The 19,831-nt window shown below is 31.4% G+C and overlaps 2 protein-coding genes across 5 annotated transcripts; one reads left to right on the top strand and one right to left on the bottom strand.

The window, feature by feature from the left end:
- Positions 1 to 803: 803 nt before the first annotated feature.
- LOC113867003 (50S ribosomal protein L13) lies at positions 804 to 4,102 on the bottom strand. Of its 4 annotated transcripts, none has more exons than XM_027501896.1 (6): positions 3,928 to 4,102; positions 3,751 to 3,848; positions 3,551 to 3,622; positions 2,480 to 2,646; positions 2,150 to 2,261; positions 804 to 1,416 (listed from the first exon to the last, which is right to left on the bottom strand). In XM_027501896.1, the coding sequence occupies exons 2-6, from the start codon at positions 3,784 to 3,786 to the stop codon at positions 1,198 to 1,200; spliced, it is 606 nt and encodes a 201-aa protein (XP_027357697.1). In that variant the 5' UTR covers positions 3,787 to 3,848; positions 3,928 to 4,102; the 3' UTR covers positions 804 to 1,197. The 4 variants fall into 4 exon arrangements, with proteins under 4 accessions (XP_027357697.1, XP_027357698.1, XP_027357696.1 ...); XM_027501895.1 differs by having other exon boundaries at positions 880 to 1,416; positions 3,751 to 3,811; positions 3,928 to 4,053; XM_027501898.1 differs by having other exon boundaries at positions 880 to 1,416; positions 3,948 to 3,985.
- Positions 4,103 to 8,418: 4,316 nt separating this feature from the next.
- On the top strand, positions 8,419 to 19,413 carry LOC113867005 (uncharacterized protein At5g43822). The gene is made up of 7 exons (XM_027501899.1): positions 8,419 to 8,542; positions 10,478 to 10,656; positions 10,795 to 10,913; positions 11,644 to 11,823; positions 15,383 to 15,439; positions 16,177 to 16,241; positions 19,098 to 19,413. The coding sequence occupies exons 2-7, from the start codon at positions 10,525 to 10,527 to the stop codon at positions 19,139 to 19,141; spliced, it is 597 nt and encodes a 198-aa protein (XP_027357700.1). The 5' UTR covers positions 8,419 to 8,542; positions 10,478 to 10,524; the 3' UTR covers positions 19,142 to 19,413.
- The last annotated feature ends 418 nt before the right edge of the window (positions 19,414 to 19,831 follow it).

Genomic DNA, 19,831 nt, shown 5'->3' on the forward strand with positions numbered 1-19,831 from the left:
TCTTATTCAAGTTAAAAATATTCATATTAGGTCAGACCATCACCTTTAATAAGGGATTTTATATACAAGACTCAAAATTAAGTTATTGCTTAAAATAATCAAATATATAACCCCAAAGCTAATCACTTATTGATTACTTCTTTATAGATTTAAAGAAAATTTTTCTTCATGATTAAACTAATCATAAAATAAGTTAAAAGCAAATCAAATAATTGTAATTTTACTTTCAAAGTATGCGTTCATCTAACTTTTGAAGTAGTATTATCAAACTGATTTTTTTCTTTCTTTTGAAAAATAATTCTTATAAATTACTCTGCAAGATAGGGTTTAAAAAATTAGAAAAAAAAAAATCAAACAACTTAATTTGAACAGATTAGCAATTTTCAAAATTAAAATAGTGAAAACATTTTTTGAGGATCAAATTAATATCTATTCACCTAGGTTACTAATCGATGAAAATATAAATTTATTAACATATAATTTTTGTCCACACTTCAGCTTAGTGTAAGTTCAAGAAGCCTGACACAAATAACCTACTTAACGATACCGTTATCTATAAGACAAGTAGCACTACAATACTTAAAAGAATGTAAAGACAATGTCAGGTAACATACTATTAATTCCCTATGCACACAATTTGTGGATATTAAAATGCTAATAATCCACACAAAATAACAATAAAAGTTGAACGGCAATGGTTGAGTAAGGGGGATCGCTTCAGATATCTAATTCCAACTACTTTCTTGACGATTGGCCAAAGATTCAAAAGAATAAAATTGAGAAGTAGGGCAATAAGAAATTAGCAAGGAAAATTATCAACTATTAGTAATGGGAGAGAAACACAAACAGGAATTTCGCATTTGCACAGTGGCACTGCGTGAGAGTGATGGAAGTAGCTACTTCGATTACAAATTCTGGCAACCGGCAAAAGGACTAAAATCTTGGAAAACTGAAATGGTAGTTTAGACTAAACCTTTAAACTTAAAAGAATTATCGCTGAAAAAGATCCAGGCAACCTCTATTATGTGAATCGATCATGCTTTAACTATGCTCTTGCTAAAAGACTTGTAAAAATGAAAATCAAACACAATTCATGTCGGCATGGTAGGATTTTCTAGCAAACAAATATATAGATGGCTTTCCATTCCAATGACAACCCATTGGTCAGCATCATCTTCCTTGAGCAAGATAACGCTTTCAGGCACTCTCTTCTTGTGGTTCTCCATTTTTGCCCTTCTTCGTTCCATCTGCACTCTGTTGTTGCAGCTCAGCCTTCTTCTGTGCTCTAATCATGGCACGCCTTGCTCGAGGCCGCATTTCTCGTACACTTCTAGGAGGCATCCCATAAGGTTCAAGTGGCCGATCACCAAAAGGGTGCTCACTTCCAGGAAAGATCCTTAATTTTCGATCCCTATCCTATAGCCATTGGCAATAATGCAAGGAAATGCAGCTTAGAATATCAGTTCTTCAATATTATATGGAACAAAAAAATATCACAAACACGCTCTAATGAAAAGAAATAATTGAAAACCACAAGCTATTAAGAAAACTATCATTCAGCAAAAGGTTGTTTGACACTTACGATAATGACTTAACTTTTATACACATCGATGACAGAATACAAGTGCAAGTAAAGCACTGAAGCAAAAGTATTGGATTACATGATGGAAGGAACCACAATTCATGAAGTAGCCAACAATGGTTGGCACTTGGCATAACGCATAACCTTGAAATGGGGTGGGGTGATGACTTACATGTCAGACTTAGAATTATGGGGCAACTTCCCCTTTAATTCTATTTTTTTTTACTACCCCCACCCCAACACACACAAAAAAGGAAAAAGAAAAAGAAAAAACGTAAGTTCATGATGACTTTTAATCATAATATTTCTATACTCTTGATCATCACATATTTTAAGGTTTACTGGTGAAAGTTTTGCTTAAATTTTCCAAGAAAATAAGATCAATTGCTCCTGTTTGGTTAACTGAGAATGATGAACAAACATGTCATTGTATACTGTTTGAGGGTTTTCTTTTTTGTCTCAAATGAGATTCTTCTCTACCAATATCCAAACCAATCATAGACACCAGTAATGAAATTCCATACTCAGTTCAAAATTCCCAAAAACAGTGATCTATGCGGCACTTACATCACGTAGTTTGTTTCTAGGCAGCATGCGCAGAACAGCTTTGCGAATGACTTCTGTAGGGTCTTTGGCCATCTGATCCTTTAGAGTCCTTTCCTTGAGGTGGCCTACATACCTGCAATACCACTATATATCAATCCAGTCTGGATAATACCAAAAGATTACAGGGACCAAATAAACATACAGCAACCACAACATTGGTGGCAGAATTTATTAGAAGATAGGCATCTAAATCAGAATAAAACTGTTTGATTAACTAATTGACAAGAAGACCAAAACTACTAAGTAATATTTCATCACTTCTAATGAGTAGTACAAATGCAAAGCACTTGCCCTGTATGCCAGTAGTAGACCTTGTCTGTAAGTTTTCTCCCAGTCACACAAACATCCTTTGCATTAAGCACAATGCACATATCTCCATCATCACGATTAGGTGTATAAGTTGGCTTATCCTTTCCTTGAACTACAGTAGCAATTTGAGATGCTAACCTCCCAAGGACCTACACAATATGTATTAGCAAAATGATCTCATGACTTCAGAAAAGCAAATTGCTAACAAGAAGATAGAAACTTGGACAACCATCAGTACAATCTCAATTAGCCCTTAACTAATTCACCCAATAATGTTTTAAAATTGCTCTGCAGTCATGGCTATACCTCCTGACAGCAATAATTACTAATGATAATTAAGACAGAATATAATGATCCCTTCAGAGCTGACTTTTTAACTTGATATTGCAAAATATCTATATTCATTCCAAATGATTATCAAGTGAAACTTCAATGAAATTGGCTTGCCTTGTTCTGATGATAACTCCACACAGGACTTGACTTTCTATTCTAGACATACATAATACGCAAGCCAATAAGCTGAATGTTTGCAAAGCGTTTAATTAGCATACTCACATTTTCCTTTTAACGTGCAAATGCCAGAAAATACACATAACCAATCACAAAAGCCTATGTTTGGATATTTAATGATGGGTAGAATGGGATAGAGTAATGTGGAATGAAAAAGAAAAAACCTACCATATACAATTGAATAATTTATGATGGAATACAATAAATACCCATTGTTTGGAAAGTGAACAGAATGATGAGAAGAATGAACGATAAATTGGTCACATCCAATGACATCCCACACCTTGGGGAAATAACACAAGTATATCCTATTTTAACAATTCAAACAATGGATGTCATTCCATTCCATCCATCCCCATCAATTCAAACATACCCAAAATGATACTATAATACGTGTTTCGACTTCAATAGTAACTTCCTCTTTAATCATAGACTCTAGGAAAACTGCTCTAACATGACATCAGAACCAAAATGCGAAAGGGCACATAATCACTCTAAGGTTAGTTATTAAAGAGAAGGAACAGGCAACAACTGCACACTCACCTGGCCATTGGCATCGAAAACACGCCATCGGAGACCATCAAGATTAATGCGTCTAAGTCCAGCAGCAGCTTTCTGAGAAGAGAAAAAAACAACTTTGAAAATCGAATTGAAAATACGAGGCAGATTCAGCCTATAAAAAACTTTCTTAGCAAACCATTTTCACAAACACTTGGCATGCATACTTGTATAAACTTAATTACCTTCATATTGCCATTAAAAGCCGTTACCATCTTCATTTTTGCCTCTGTTTCTTCACTCGATCTTCCTCACAAATCACAAAATGAAGACTTTGATGGGGCTGTGATTGAAGAACACAGATAAGAGGAATGAAGCAGAAGGGAACATCAATAGTAGAGTTTCCAATGTCTCACTCTCACCTCCGATTGCGTCAATATACCTTCTTATGCGAAGTGCAAAGACAAACTTCTTCAACGCTTCGCGTTCAGAGAATGAATAAAGGGTTTTTCATTTATTTCACTCTGTCCCCTTCCATCTTCTTTCGCCGCGCCACTAAAACCACGTCGTTTTTAAGGTTTTTCTTTTCCTTTGTTTAAACTGTATAAACGACGCCTAATAAGAACTTATATTCATAAAGAAATGATAAATTGGTATGAAATGAAAATATAAGAAAATTGTCAAATAAATACTATAAGTGATTTCCGTCAACAGGTCATTGTGAAAGATTCGTACATGCAATTTTTTTTTATTGGATAGGATAACTCATTTATAATTATTAAAATGAAAAATTTGATAATTAAAAAACTTAAAAATAATACTAATTCGTGTTTTTAATACTATATAATTATTAAATATGTAAATTACACGGATTTGCATAAATATATTTATATTTTTATTAGTTAATTTAGTTTAAATATTAAAATTTAAATATACAAAATTAATTATTTATCAAATAATTATTTTTAAGGTAAAAAATTTAAAAAGTAAAATTATTTTGACTATTTTTAAAATAAATTACTATATAAAATAAATATAACAGTTAAATTTAATATATATTTTAAATGTTATAATTTATTTATTTATTTATTTATTATGACATAAAAATATTAAATATGCAAATAAAATATTATTATAAAATTTTAATAATAAATAATATTTTTATATTTTTATATATATTATTATTTTATTATTATATTTAAATAATTTCAGTTATTATAATTAATTACTCTTAATAGTATTTATAGTCATTATTATAATGTTTAATAATAAATAAAATGTTGTGACAAAATTATCAAATATAAATTATAATTAATTATATTTTATTTAAAAATTAAATTTTTATCATAATTAAAATGTTAGATAGTTAAAAAAAGTTAATTAAGAATTAAGCAAAATTTTAAAAAAAATTACTTTTATGTATCATTAAAAATATTATATTAATAATAAAATCTATATTAAGGTAATAATATATATATATAATAATGATAAAGAATAATATATGATAACATAATTAAATATTTTGATAAAACATGAAAATATTGGTCATCATTTTATTTTGTAAATTATAAAAAAAATTTAAAAGTATTTTTACAATAATATAATAAAAGTTATTTAATCTTTTAAATTTTTTAATGTTATCTTTGATTGAGTATAGATTGATTCTTCTTTCTCAAGTTGTAACCAAAATATAAAGTATAAAGTATTGTATGATTTAAGAAATTTTAATAATATATTATAGTTTTATAATTATACATTAACATATTTTTTTGCTTTTGATAAATTGGTTGTTCATGTAACTGGATATTCACTTGAAAATTTTAGAGTTTTTGGTTTCATGAAACATTTTCTGCTTTTATCTTCTGAAAATAAGAGAAGCAAAAAATTAAGGTTAAATTGAAAAAATAAGCGTGAAGTACATTATTAGATGATTCTATAGAGGTGATTCTAGTTTTCCCATAAATTTTCATAAAGAAAAATTATTTTTTTTAAAAAGTTAAATAATATTATAATGAATTGTGAACCGTTTGATTGAAAAGCTATGTAATCTAATGGTTAATAATACTCTTGATAAAACAATAATATAAAAGAATAGCTTTATAATTTTCTTATTCTATTTCATCTTTTCTGTCGCTTCACTCTTGCATTTGTTTTTTCATTTTTTTTTTCTCAATCTTCTTGGTGAAAATTTCCCACCACTCTGTTATCATAAGACTAAAGATAAATTAAAATAAATGAAAATCAAAACAAATGTCTTGCTTAATCTACTCATGTGCATTATTAACCATTCTTGTCTAAAGAAACAAGAAATTGCTCTTAGTTGATCTCAATCAATTTTTTTGAAGCTTCGCTTTCACTAATCACTTCAACACCTTCATAAAAGATTCATTACTTCCACCAATTTTTGTGTATTTTTATATTAAAAAATTCTATATTTTTTTTTATCTTGACTTTAATTTCTCTTGCAATGTCATCAATATTTTATTTTTCTTTAATCTAAAGGATTTTTGGAATCTAAGTTTGAAGAAAGTTCTATTTTTAAGTTGTGGGTATTTAGGTTTTTGTTAGAGGAGAAGATGAACAAGAAGAAGAGGAATTTTTTTATGGAAGCGTTCCTCGAGTTGATAAACATGACCCTTAATACTACCACAAGGGCGAGGGGAAGATAAAGCAGGGTGAATCTCAGTACAAGGTTCACCGGGAGGTTGCTACAGTGGGCCTTGTTGTCAAAGAAGACATTTTCTCTCTTAAGTTTTGTGCCGATGAAGGGTGGAGGTGATAAAGACATGTTTTAGTTGGGAGTAAGAACATGCAAATAATCTACTTAAGTGTAATGAGAATTTGATATGCAACTTTACATTTTTACCCTTAAGCTCTTATTACTTTTAAAAGTTTATGAGAGGATGATGGAATCACCCGATTAAGGTCACATAATTAAAAATGTAAGATAAAAAAATAATGATAAAAGTTAAATTTATTGAATGACATATTAGTAATCTAATGTATATATTTCGCTTTCTCTTTCTTTTTTATTCTTTACACAGTTGAGCATTCTCACTTTTCATTTTATTTTGTGGCTATAATTATGATTCAAAGCATAAAAAATTTGCAAATAGCATAACTTTTTCCATAAAAAAAATAAATAATAAAAAACACTAAAAAGATTAGAATTTTGAAAAAAAAATTTGTCTACTCTCTTCAAAAAATTATATAAGATAGACATATAACTTGTATAAATTGAAGTTTTATATTAAAAGTTAATTTGTTTTAAAGTTTAAAACGTTAAAGACAACAATATTACAAAATTTTCACTACTTTCTACACTAGTACTTCAGAAAATTGATGTAAAAAGTAATATTTTTTTATATGAATATTTTATTATGCTGATTAATCGGTTACTTAATTTGAGTCAACTCACCATCAACAATATTAATAAATCTGAATTTTACTCAACTCAAATAAAATTTTGAAGATAACGACAAATACTTTTATGAGGTTGGAATGGATCAAATCCACTGACTTTGCTTATTTTGATAATAAATTAGTTGATAATGTAAGTTAGAAGGAGAGAAGAAAGAGTTCAAGAGAAGTTAGAAGGAAAGAGATGAAGAGGAAAAATAGTTTATTGATTTACCCTTTATTAATTTGTTATTAGTTAAAATATTTACCTAAAAATCATTAAATACTAACAATTTATTTATCATGAACTTAGATTAATGGTTGACAATTAACTACATTTGTTAAAATCCTTATTTTCAAAATGAGAGGATGTAAGAATCCATTGAAATACTTTTTTTGAGAAAATTCTCATAGTATATTTTGCTAAAAACTTATATAAGTTTCATCCCAAAGTAGTTATTAAGTTTCTTTATTGTGAAAATAAAAAATTTTCTTTATCTTAAATATTTATGTGTTATTTGAAATATTTACCGAATTATTAAATTAGACAGTCTTGACAAATTTAATGGTATTGTACTTCATTCATATATTTTTTAATAAAAAAATTCCTTCTTAATTGAGCTTGAATAGGACTGTTAAATTTTTACTAATATGATTTTTTGTTACTTTTTGACACTATCTTTCTGAAAACATAATTTTAGAAATTATTTTTACAACTAAAATTTTAAAAGTGAGTAATATATTTTAAAATTTTGCTTATAAATATAGAAAGAGTGATATTTAAAAAATAGATAAAAAAAGTAATTATTTTTTTCTTTCTATTTAGTATTAGTCCAATGCCAAAAACATAGCTTGTATTTTTTTTTTGGGGTCGTACGTTTGTCATTTTTAGGTATTTATTAATCAATGAATTATTAGGTAAAAAAATCAATAATTAATTTTAAAACAACAAACTACTAAATGCATTGATTATGATTATACATGAGATTATTCTAATTTACTAAATAGGGTGAATCAAACCCAAATTTTGGAACAAAAATTAATAATTAATTTAATTTAAAATGTCTCTTTATTAGCTTTCCAACATAATTTTTAGAAAAACTAAATATTTTCTAAAATAATATGTTCAAACTCTAAGAGTTTCTTGCTTGAAATTTATATATTATTTTAAATTTAAAATACAAGTAAATTCAGAATTTTCGGTCAAATTTAAAAACTTAATTTGAACATTAAAAAATAGAAATACTAAGAATATGTTTATTTTTAAAAATAGTTTTTTCTTTTTAAAAATAAAAATAAAAAATAAATTATTTGTTAACATAAATTTTATTTTTATTTTTTTAAATTTTTTTGAAATATATTTTTTAAAAAGTAAAAACTAAAAAGTCTTAAGTGTAAACAGAAAGTACTAAAATTTAAAATTTTGGGTATTGTTTAAATAGATGAATTGAAAAAAGAAAAAAGAAAAGAAAAGAAAAGAACCCTTAAAAACCCCGTGGGCCGTGGCTGTTAAAAGAAAAAGAAAGGATCTCCGCTGCTTTGCGTCTCTGTTCTCCGTCACTCCATCGACAAGGGCTCTGCGTCTCCGTTCTCCGTCACCCCATCGACAAGGGCAATCGAGCTCAGAGTCAGTTTCCGGTACTTAATGCCACATTCTCTCACTGCTTCTTTAATATCAACACTTTCTTGTTAACTTGTATGCATATGCAAAACTCACCATCATCCTCCATTCGCTTGAATATTGAGATAAATAGTGTGATCTATATGGGTTGCCCCGTAGGTATATAAATTCAGAAGTTTTTCCTAAGCTTTATGCAACTTCACTTGTGTGCAACCGCTTCTTTGATTTTATGCACTTAGTAGTATACGTTTTATTGCCAATTAGTTGGAATTAGTTCTCCGTTAATGCCAATTCAGCATAGTGGTATTCACTCTCTCTGTGACCTGTTACCTCAATAATTGCACACAGAATAGAATAGCTGTAACGTCTCCTGCTTGTATACTTGATGTTCATGCCCCTAAAGTACATAACCTGGTAGCTGCTCTAGGTAGACATCTTAATTGATAGCTCCATGCTAAAAGGCTAATTTAATATCTAGTTGGAAAATACTCCGTCTTTTTGTTGCTGCCAATGCAATAATAGTTCTGACAGTTTTAAGACGAGCTACTGGTGCAAAAATCTCTCCATAATCTATTCCTTCCTCTTGGATGTAGCCTTTTGCTACAAGTCTAGCCTTGAATTTGTCAATCCCTCCAGTTTCCTTTAATTTAGTCTTGAAAATCCACTTAACACCTATGACTTTGCAATTTGGTGGTGGATCAACCAGCTTCCATGTGTCATTTCTTTGAATAGCTTGAATTTCAACATCCATTGCACCCCTCCAATGCTGACTTTTTGATGCTTGATTATATGTTACTAGATCTGCACCTGTAAACATGGCAAAATTCATAGCATCATCTTCTGTTAAATCATCACCAGTGACATAATCTCTCATCCATGTTTATCAAGTAGGCCGCAGTCAAGACAACCTCTCCCCAATAGGACTTTGAGACAGACATTTGGAATAGCAATATTCTAGCTACTTCAAGGAGGTTACAGTTTTTCCTTTTTGGGATTCCATTTTGTTGTGGAGAATCGTTAGAAAGTTGGAGAAACTTTGGTTCACAGACTCCTTTCCATTATCTTAATGCAGCCTTTAAATTGGTCTGCCAATTTGTGTGTGAACCATACTGTAATCATATTCTGTCTTAATTATGGTAATCACAACAACACCTAATGCAATATGGTTCATTCCAAGACCAAATAAGCTTCCACAAGGCGTGTTGTTGAGCAAAGGTATTATTAACCACCATATGATAGGCAGACTTGGTTGAAAACTCACCAGTGGTAGTATAAGCCCAAGAAATAGTGTCCTGTCCTAGGGAACTGTAGGGAGGTAAAGTTCCCCTGATCTCCTGCAGAACTCTCACCATATTATAATCTGTATTAAGCTATTTGTTTGCTCTTTTCTGATTTAGTTACTTATTGTGTGAAGTTTTATGTAGTTAGTTAAAATAAGTTACTTAGCTACCCATTAGTTAGTTACATTAGTGAGTTGGTTAGTTCGGTGAGTTAGTTTGAATGAGGTATGTTGCCTGTAAATAAGAGAGTAGATTAGAGAGGAATATCATGTGATTTGTGAGAGGAAATTAAGGCCTTTTGGCATAGGGAGGTGCAGACCTTCAAAGTTCTGCAGTGTTTTTAATATGTTCTGTGAATTATAGAGTTCTTTCCCCGTTCTTTCTAATTAAGATACAAAGTTTCTAAAATTTTTCCTTATTGTGCCCTGCTCTGTAAATTTTGTTGCCTAAATAAAAGAAAATAAATAGAAGTGTGATACAGACCAGAAACAGTAACACACCAAACAGAAAAAATAAGGGGGAAAAAACTGTATTTAACTCACTATGCAGAAAATTGACTATTAAAAACAAAGAAACAACTAAACAGAACACAAGAAAAAGGTACCCATTCACACTTTGCCTGAGTAACATGCTTGGAACTGTTTTTGATAATTACTTTTTCTTCTGTGAAAGAGCTGAGGCTTGTTGCTGGCTTGTGACTGGTTGTATCAGTGCTGACAATGGAATCAATAGTGAAAAAATTTCAGTCAAAATTCAGAAAGGTTAGGGAAGAATTAAATCATTGGGAAGAGCTTCAATCTTGCTTGATTTCACAGTTTACGAATGCTTCCCATATTGTTGATAGGTTGCAGGTAATTTGATTACTACTCTTACTGTCTCTGTATGGACTTTTTAACCTATAACTGCTCTGACCTTGATATTGACAATGTTGTAGTTCTGAAATCACTTGGGGGCTTGAAGTAACTGGTGTGAATTGTGATTGTAAGCAGGTGCTTCAAAATTCCAACAATTATGGTATTCTAAATTGTGTTAGCGGCATGAGTGATGCTCTTACAGTTAAGCAGATTGAATCGTTAAACAACATTTTGGTTTCTATGAGAAGGACTTTGTAAGTTTCTATATGATTCTAGTCTCCATTCTTTTAAACTTGGGGATTGTTGAAGCACTAAATAAATTCATTATTACCTGATTTTTCTGGGCAAAAATGTACTGACTAGGGACCTAAAGTCATATATAATATTATTGATAGGCATTTTAAGTTTCAGATTAATGTGTTGTTATCTTGCTAGTTTGAACCCTTTGTGTAAAATGCCCAAATTGATTTCACAAAATTATGATGTAAATGTTTTGTTTGGTTTTTCCAGTATTGGAAGAGTTATTAATGTGTACTAAATTTAGAACCACTTGTAGAGCAGATTTTCAAGAGTTTTTACCAAACATTGCCTTGAGAACAACTTTCAAAATCAGCTTCTTAGTGTACTTTATTAGCAACTGTTGAAAGGGGTTGATACTTTCAAGTTAAGCCTTAAAATTTTGTCTTATGGCTGTAAGTTACATATTAATATGAGCAAATCATAGAGGTTATATCAATTGAAAATGGTACAATTTTTTTCATGATATTGATCAAATGGTAATATATAACATTGAGTTGTTGTAATTTTCTGTTAGTTTTTCACTTACCATGGTTTTATCCTTCGTGATTTGTTCTTAATGAAAATCTGAAATGAAGTGTTTCTTTGTTCAGCTTTTATAATCAAGCTTATGAACCTTGATGATCTTTAGGGTGATCATTTGTTTGATTCATGCTTATTTGTTTAGATTTGAGTTTGAACTTTCAGGGAAGAATTTCATTGTATTGTCTTATCTCTTGAGAAAATTCACCGTGATGGTAGACAATTAGTGAAAGGCGGTTCTTCTCGCCTGACCATGAAACAACTACAGCAGCAAGTGGGCATCAAACCTAGGCTTATTGATTGCTTGGATGGCCTGATGTTTTTGCATGAGATATACAACTCTGAGTAAGGAATAGCTTTAGGACTTTCTCATGATGTCTATTCTGTTGTGCTTTTACATAATTCAGAATTGTAATAACACAAACTTCATTTTTAAAACATCAATTGATATGATACAAGAACTAGGATGATTGGCAAGAAGTTTATTGAACTTGGTAACATTTGAGTTACATTTTATTTAAATTTCATATGGACTTAGATGCTTGCTTTTTCACATAGTATTTCCTCCACTTCAACTCCCCTTGAAGAGCAAACCAAAGTAGAGATTTGTGTATATACATGGAGCATCTTAAGATGGCCTTGTTTCAAAAGAAGAAAAAGAAAAAGGAGAAAAAAAAAAACTCAAGGTATCTACCATTTAAGTTAGCTCTATTTTAGTTAGAAAGACTTGTGATCTATAAAGAGTTCAATAGCAGTATACCAACCGGTTGGTAGGCTGATGGCATAAATTGGTTGAAGGAACAGATGTAGAAAACAATGGGTAACATGAGGTTTTATCTGAAAAGAAAAGTGGTGCTCCAGAGCGTTAATTTGTACTTTTTGGATAGCTGTGGACCCATGTTGTATGGGTACAAGACTGTACAGTATTGGGTATAATACATATATGTTATCAATTTTAAAATTTTGTTGATTTTGTAGGATTCCGGTAAGGGTATGATATGAATTTGTCATCAATTTTGAAGTATCCTTGCATTAGAGCTGTGGACCTACCTGTGACATTTCTTTTTTGTAACAGGTCCACAAGCTGAAGCATATTATAAGAAGTGCTAAAGGATAACCCAAAATTGATCATCTGGTAGAGAAACAACCTTGTAATATTTTCCATTATAATTATCCCACAAGAATAATAATGTCATTTCTGTTATTACTTTTTTTATGACAGAAAAAGAAATTTTATAGGAGGTAAAAGATGGAAAGGACAACTATGGGAGGATAAGATATCCTCCGAAATAGACAACTATGGCAAATCTCTGCATGTAAAAAATGGCAACTCCCTAACAGCTATGAGTAGAACTAGAACATCAAAGAGCAGCAACAAACATTATACTATTCCATAACAAATGCATGTGCAAAGGTCCACTTAAAAGTGTGAGTATTGATTCAGTACTCAACCAAATGCATTAGAGTTTCATAAACTGCACTCTGGACAAATATCTCAGTTGGTAGAGCTATTTCATTTGTGTCAACGGTAAATTTTGACTGACCCAACATCAACACGCCATACAACAACAACGACAATCAAGTTTTATCTCACTAGATGAGGTCGGTTACATAGATCACATGACGCTATTAAGCTCGGTCAAAAGTTAAATTTTCAAATATCTATTTAATCAAAATGTCTCATTTAATTACTTCGTCTCAGGTTCTTTTTGGTCACTTATGATCTCTTTTTATTGGACTACAAGTCATGCAATCCCCTCTTCTTATTTGTACCTCTAAAAGTCTTTTCTGTACATGAATAAACCACTGTAGATGATTTTAATAATCTTTTTCATCATAGGTGCTACTCCAATATTCTCTTATATATTATCATTTTGTATCTTGTCCTTTCTTGTGTCTCCACTCATCTACGTTAGTATTTTCATTTCTCCTACTCATTTTTTTCTTGTATTATTTCTTTAAAGTTCAACATTTACTATCATGTAGGCTAGTTGATATTGTAGTACAGTAAAACTTTTCTTTTGACTTGATAAATACCTTATGGTTATGAATAACTTCTGATATCATTTTTCACTTATGAGTACTATCTTTATTAATTTCCTCATCATTGTGTATAATCGATTCCAAATACATAAAACTGAAAACTTGTAGTATGATATCATTTCAATTTTAATTTTTAAAGCATAATCTTCATCTTGTTTTTTTTTGTTAAACCTACAAAGCATATACTTTGTCTTCTACTCATATGAAAACTTTTAGATTCTAAAGTCTTCTTCTGTAATTCAAGTTTAACATTAACTTTTTCTTTCGAATCATCAACCAACATTATGTCATATGTAAAAAGCATGCATTGAGAGATAATATTTTGTATGTCATTTGTAAGTACATCTAAAATTAGATTAACCAATTAAAGGTTCAAAGTGGAGCCTTGATGTAAGATTATTCCAATTGGAAAGTCTTTAGATACGTCTCCAAAGGTTTTCACATATGTAGTTACTCCCTCATACATATCTTGTATAGCTCGAATATATGCTACATGGACCTGTTTCTTTTTGAAAGCTTTCCATTGCACTTATCTTGGTACTCGATTATATGTTTTTTCAAGTCAATAAAAATCATGTGTAGGTCCTTTTCTTTATAATGATATTTTTCTATAATCTTTCGTGAAAGATATATAGATTTTGTTGTAGACCTTCTTGGTAGAAAACCAAATTGTTTTTCTATAATCTCAATTTTCTCCCATATTTTATGTTTAATCACATTTTTCCACAACTTCATAATGTGACTCATGAATTTAATCTTTTTATAATTTACACAATTTTGGATATCATCTTTATTCTTGTATATAGAACCAAAGTGCTCTTCCTTCATTCATCTGACATATTTTTAAATCTCTAAATTTCATTAAAGAGCTTAGTGAATTACTCTAGTCATTGTTTTCTCCAACTTTTCCAAATTTCTATAAGAATATTATCGGGGCTAACTGCTTTATTATTTTCCATTTTCTTAAGAGCTTCTTTTACTTCCAAAGTACTATAAAAATATTATCGGGACTAACTGCTTTACTATTTTCCATTTTCTTAAGAGCTTTTACTTCTATGTCAAAGTTAGATGATTCGCTTGCCTTTCAAATCTTGCTAAATTTTTCATTTGCTCCTTGTCTCATTAAAAAGTTTATAGAAATACTTTTCCCATTTGCCTTTGATATCTTGATTCAAAATAAAAACTTCTCCTTTTTCATTCTTAATTCATCTAACTTGATCCAAATCCTTAGATTTTCTTTCTCTACTTTTGGCAAGTTTATAAATCCTCTCCTTTCACCATACTTTGTCCCAAGATGTTTATAGAATCCTTCAAAAGCCTTACAATATGCTTCACTCACTGCTTCTCTTGTCCCATCTCTTTCCTTCTGATACCTTGCCCAATGATGCAATGTAAAGGGCTGTATGTTAACATTTTTTACCCTTTCCTCAAAACCAAATATATTATCTGTCTTTCATGGTTGGAGGATTGGAGATTTTATCATGAGGATAAAATTCTGTTAATGGAGTTGCCAGTAGGGGTGCATTCTCACATTCTGTGAAACACATCATTTGGTGCAATCACTTAGCTTCCTCCCCTTAATGGTTTCCATCAGTTTCATTACTGGGCCAGAAGTTTTGGAAAACTAAGAAAATACAATCACTCTTCTGTTTTCAGTTTTTGGTTTGAAAAGTCATGATTGTTTATCATCAAGAAACTACTGCTAAACTAAAAAATGAGTATTGATATTGAAAAATTAACTTTCTGCTTTAGAAGCTTTGTGCAGAGGTGCTTTCTTCATTGGTTTTACTTCTGATAATGTCATTTTCATTGAATTTCAGTTTTTAGAAACTAAGTTACTAGTTCTTTTCTTTTGAAATAGGTATTTGTTAAAATCATCAGTGGTCTCAGCAATATCAGCAATGGTCTTAAAGCCCAGGTATGATGATGCCAATGCTATAGGCTAACCATTCTAAAGTCATAATTGTGTACATGTATATGGACACTTACCCTTTATATGGTTCTTTCCTGTGACAATGTGTTTGCACTTGTGCATGTGCACACCACATGCGTGTGTGATTCCTTCCTTTCACTATATATATATGTGTGTGAAAGTAAATGAGAGGCTGTTATAACTTTGAGAAGCAGCCACAAAGGCATGTAAAAGAACTTTGTTCTCTCTATTCAAACCAACTGGTCCTCTACTTTTGCTATTATTCATAATCACATAAAATGTAGAAGGAAATCCACCTTCTACATCTCGCATCAAAGCCCTTTCTATCAAATTCTTGCCAAAGGTACCCAACTCAAAAGCCTAGTGACATTTCATGTATTTTTGTCATCTTTCACTACTTGATTTGCAAATAGAGTGCCATCAGAACTTTGTCCACCTGTTCTGAAAGCACTCTGGTTTTCTGATCTTTGGAAAGAATTGAGTCAAAAATAAACACAAAGGGATGAAGAAAAAGAAAACGAAAACAAGGCAAAGGTGCAGACTGGTGACCTGTGTACTCAATTGCATTTGCATTCATTTCTATATGCATAGAGATAGCAAGATTTGTCATTTACTTTATTCATGATACTTGTTTTTCATTTAACGATGCCAATTTTTCTGTTTACGGTGCCTAATGTTTTATTTTGTGTTGTATGGCTCACTTTACATTAATTGCATTTCAGTGCTAAGGATCTTGGTGCGCTTCAGCAACTCCTGGTTGATCAACCCAATCTCCAGACTGAGGAAGGTATGCTAGAATTATTTTTGTGGCAAAAGTGATATTTGGTAATTGGCCATAAAAAAATTGTATATGCATGTTCACGCTGTTGCTTTAATACTGGAGGTGGCAGTTTTATATTCAGAATGTAATGTGTAGTTATCGGAGTAGGCAGTTAGAAGACTAGCTTCCCATCCACGCATCCCACTGCCTAATTTTGAGAACCTGCTAGCACCACTTGAGAATCCTGATTTGGATCACCGTGTATTTGCTCCCATTGACAGTTCTGTCCTTTCTGCCTACGAATCTCTTGCTAACTGCATAGCTGCTACCTAGACTTTGGCCTCGAAGTTTGAACTATGTGCTTATCTCCATTTGTAGCCCACTCATTCATAAAGTACCCCAAGTACTGCTCCTCTGGTAGTTTATCTACTTGTGCAGAAAGGAATTCAAATGCTTCAATATACTCTTCAACACTTCCTCCTTGCTTCAATTCAGATAACTCTTATTAGGGGTTCTCAAACAATATTCCTCCAAACCAAATCGTTAAAGCCTTCTTGAATTTATCCCAGGTTAAAATTTGTTGAGAGAATATTTCCTGATTTGGTGCAAGATTATCTTTTGTTCTATTGACATGTAAATATGTTAACTAGGAACGTCGATGTGTAAATATAGTAATTAGGAACATAATATTGGGATTGCGTGAATACGGTAATTAAGATTGTAATATTGGGATTCCGTTTATAGATCTTTGTTCACTTGTATAAATTCAGACCTTGGGTCAAATACAATATACACAAAATAATATTCAATCTCTTACTTTTAAGTTGGTATTAGAACTCCTGATCCTTTGGAGCTCTGCTTTTGCGTGCATAAACCCTGTAGTTGTCTTCATTACAACACTTGAACCCTAGGTTCCCTTGAGTGCAGCAACCCAGTGCTTGGTACCTTAATTGTACCAATTATATTTTAGTTCCTATACACCATCCATCATCCATCACTGTGAGGCCTACTATCAGAGATTGCTTTGATCAGACCGGAAAAACTACCATCAGAATTGTACCATTGAGATCGGCCATACCCTAAAGTGGCGTCGCTGGAAACCTCACCACGCACCAGATGCACTGTTACAACTACTAGCGTGTGAAGCTCATGCGCCACATTCCTAACCTCCATTCACGATGGTACTTTTACAAATTGGGTTTTATTGCTGTGATGGCTGAAGAAGGACCCAAGACCACCACACAACCCAAAGTCACTAAACTAATTCCTTTGAGGGCTCATGAGTCATGACCTTCCAACAATTCTCTCTGCTAACTGGCTCAATGGTCAGAATTATTTACGGTGGGCTCAATTGAAGGTCAAAAAAGACTGAACCATATTGAAGGCAAAGCTCCAATCAAGGGCGATGAAGACTTTGAGGTATGGGAAATGAGGATTCTCTAATTATGACTTGGTTATGGGGCACTTTGATTCTGGAAATTAATCCGAATTACATGTTTTTCTCTACTACCTATAGATTTGGGATAATCTCTGTCAAACCTATTCCTTGAAGAAGGACATCTCTACTCATTATGAGTTGGAAAATAAAATCTTTAGTGTCAAACAAGGAGTTCTTTTGGTAACAGATTGTTATGAAAGCCTATATGGCTAATGGGTGGACTTGGGTCAATATCACAGTTTGACGTTGAAGAATAGTGAAGATGCCACTGCATATGCTGACTTCATTGAGAATTCCCAACTTTTCAAGTTTCTATCGACTTAATCCAAAGTATGACCATATATGGGCACAAATACTGGGGAAAGAAAAACTTCTCTCACTTCTGAAGCCTTCTTTATTGTTCGAGGAGACAAGAATTGCAGAATGGTGATGATGAATAAAAAAATCCAGAGTGCAGGTTTGTAGCTTATGACAATTCATGTTTGTAGCTTAGGCTAGTGAAGGTTGTGTCATCTTTCACCAGAGTGATCCAATCATCCAATAAAGTTGGTTTACCTTGTCTGTTCCTATGTAGCACAGTAGATACATTTCTTTCAAGCTTAAATATGATTTCAGTTCCTACATTTTCAACAGTTTTTCATTTTTGGCCCTCTAATTTGTTATGGTTTTGGTCCCTATATTTGTGTAACTTAGGGGTTTTGATCCCTCTCACTAATGTGGTGACACATAGTCATCGACATATGATAGTCTCTTCTTAAATCATATCATCATTTAGTGGTTATTAGGGGCCAATTTAGAAAAATTAGGGATTAAAACTTACAAAATAGCTTAAGGGAACTAAAACCAAAGTCAAAATGTAGGCCTGTTATATCTATAACAGAATCAGTTTACTATTAGCACAAAATCAGTTTACTTTAGCTTTTGTGTTGTAACAGAATAGTAGATAGGCCTCTCTGTATATAAGACACATTACTGTATCTTACATTTCAGTTTTGAATGACTTCAGTCTCACTCTCTCTTAGCTTCTCTGGTTCCGATTTCTAACAGTTTGAAATACTATAACTACCTAATTTTTTTATGTTCTTTCTTTAAAAAATTAATAAGCTAAAAGCCTATTAGTCTGGTGCTACCCCTATATTTAGGAAAGTAAAGATGAAAAAGATAAAAATAAAAAGATGGAGCAAAATGGACAATTTATTAAATTGCAGTTGTAGTGTTCTCGGTTTCTGGTGCATTGCACACAATTTGGGGGGTGTGGGAAAGGGGAGGCAAGGAAATGCATATCAATTGAACAATTTTAAGATGTGTTGTCTCTTATATTCTCTAATCTATGACTCTTTGGCAACGCATGATTGGATATAATTCAAAAGTTTTTGCACCGACCATTGCACAAAATTAAACTCGTATATTAATGTCAAATCCTGCTATATGACTTTTGGGTGCAGTTCAATTTGCATTTGATATAATATTTGCTGAAGAACTGTGTTGATGATTCTCTGCTGTGGATATTGACTTTAGACCTGGGAATGCTTGGGCTTTTTGTTCGTCAAGGGAGCGTTTTGATTCTTCATCCATTATTAGATGCAAAATGAATTATGATAATTGTAATAATTTATGAATTTTATGATTGTTATTCAAGGATTTGATAATTTAGAAAACTAACATTTTATTAGATTTTTTATTATCTTTGGGTTAAAATACCTTCAGATGTCTTGTGATATTCAAAACTAGCCAATTGACAATAGTGAGGTTCTTCCGCAGTCAATTTTGTGCGTTTCTTTTTGAATTGGTTACAAACTACTTTATAAGTAAAGGGGTTATATACATTCCATTGAGGTAATTTGCATACGTTATAAAAATAAAAATATAAAAAGAAACAAAACTAGCCGCCTTCTTCTGTGCCAAACTTTTCTATCCATGGAAGGAAGTAAGGTAACAAACTTCATTTAATCAGGAAAAAACAAATAAGAATGAAGATATAGAACAAATCGGTAGTTCTAAATCATAATTCTCCACCAATGATGACAATAATGTTATTAAAGTAAACATTTAAATTCGTTCTTGAAAATTAAAGTTAAAAATTTTACCTTGGTTTTAGAAATTATAAATATTGGTTATATTTGTGCTTTTGTAGGACTATTGTCTTGGATTAATATGATTAATATTTGTAAGTTTTAGG

Source organism: Abrus precatorius, unplaced genomic scaffold (genome assembly GCF_003935025.1).
Source record: "Abrus precatorius isolate BTA unplaced genomic scaffold, Abrus_2018 Scaffold5, whole genome shotgun sequence".
Lineage (NCBI taxonomy): Eukaryota > Viridiplantae > Streptophyta > Magnoliopsida > Fabales > Fabaceae > Abrus > Abrus precatorius.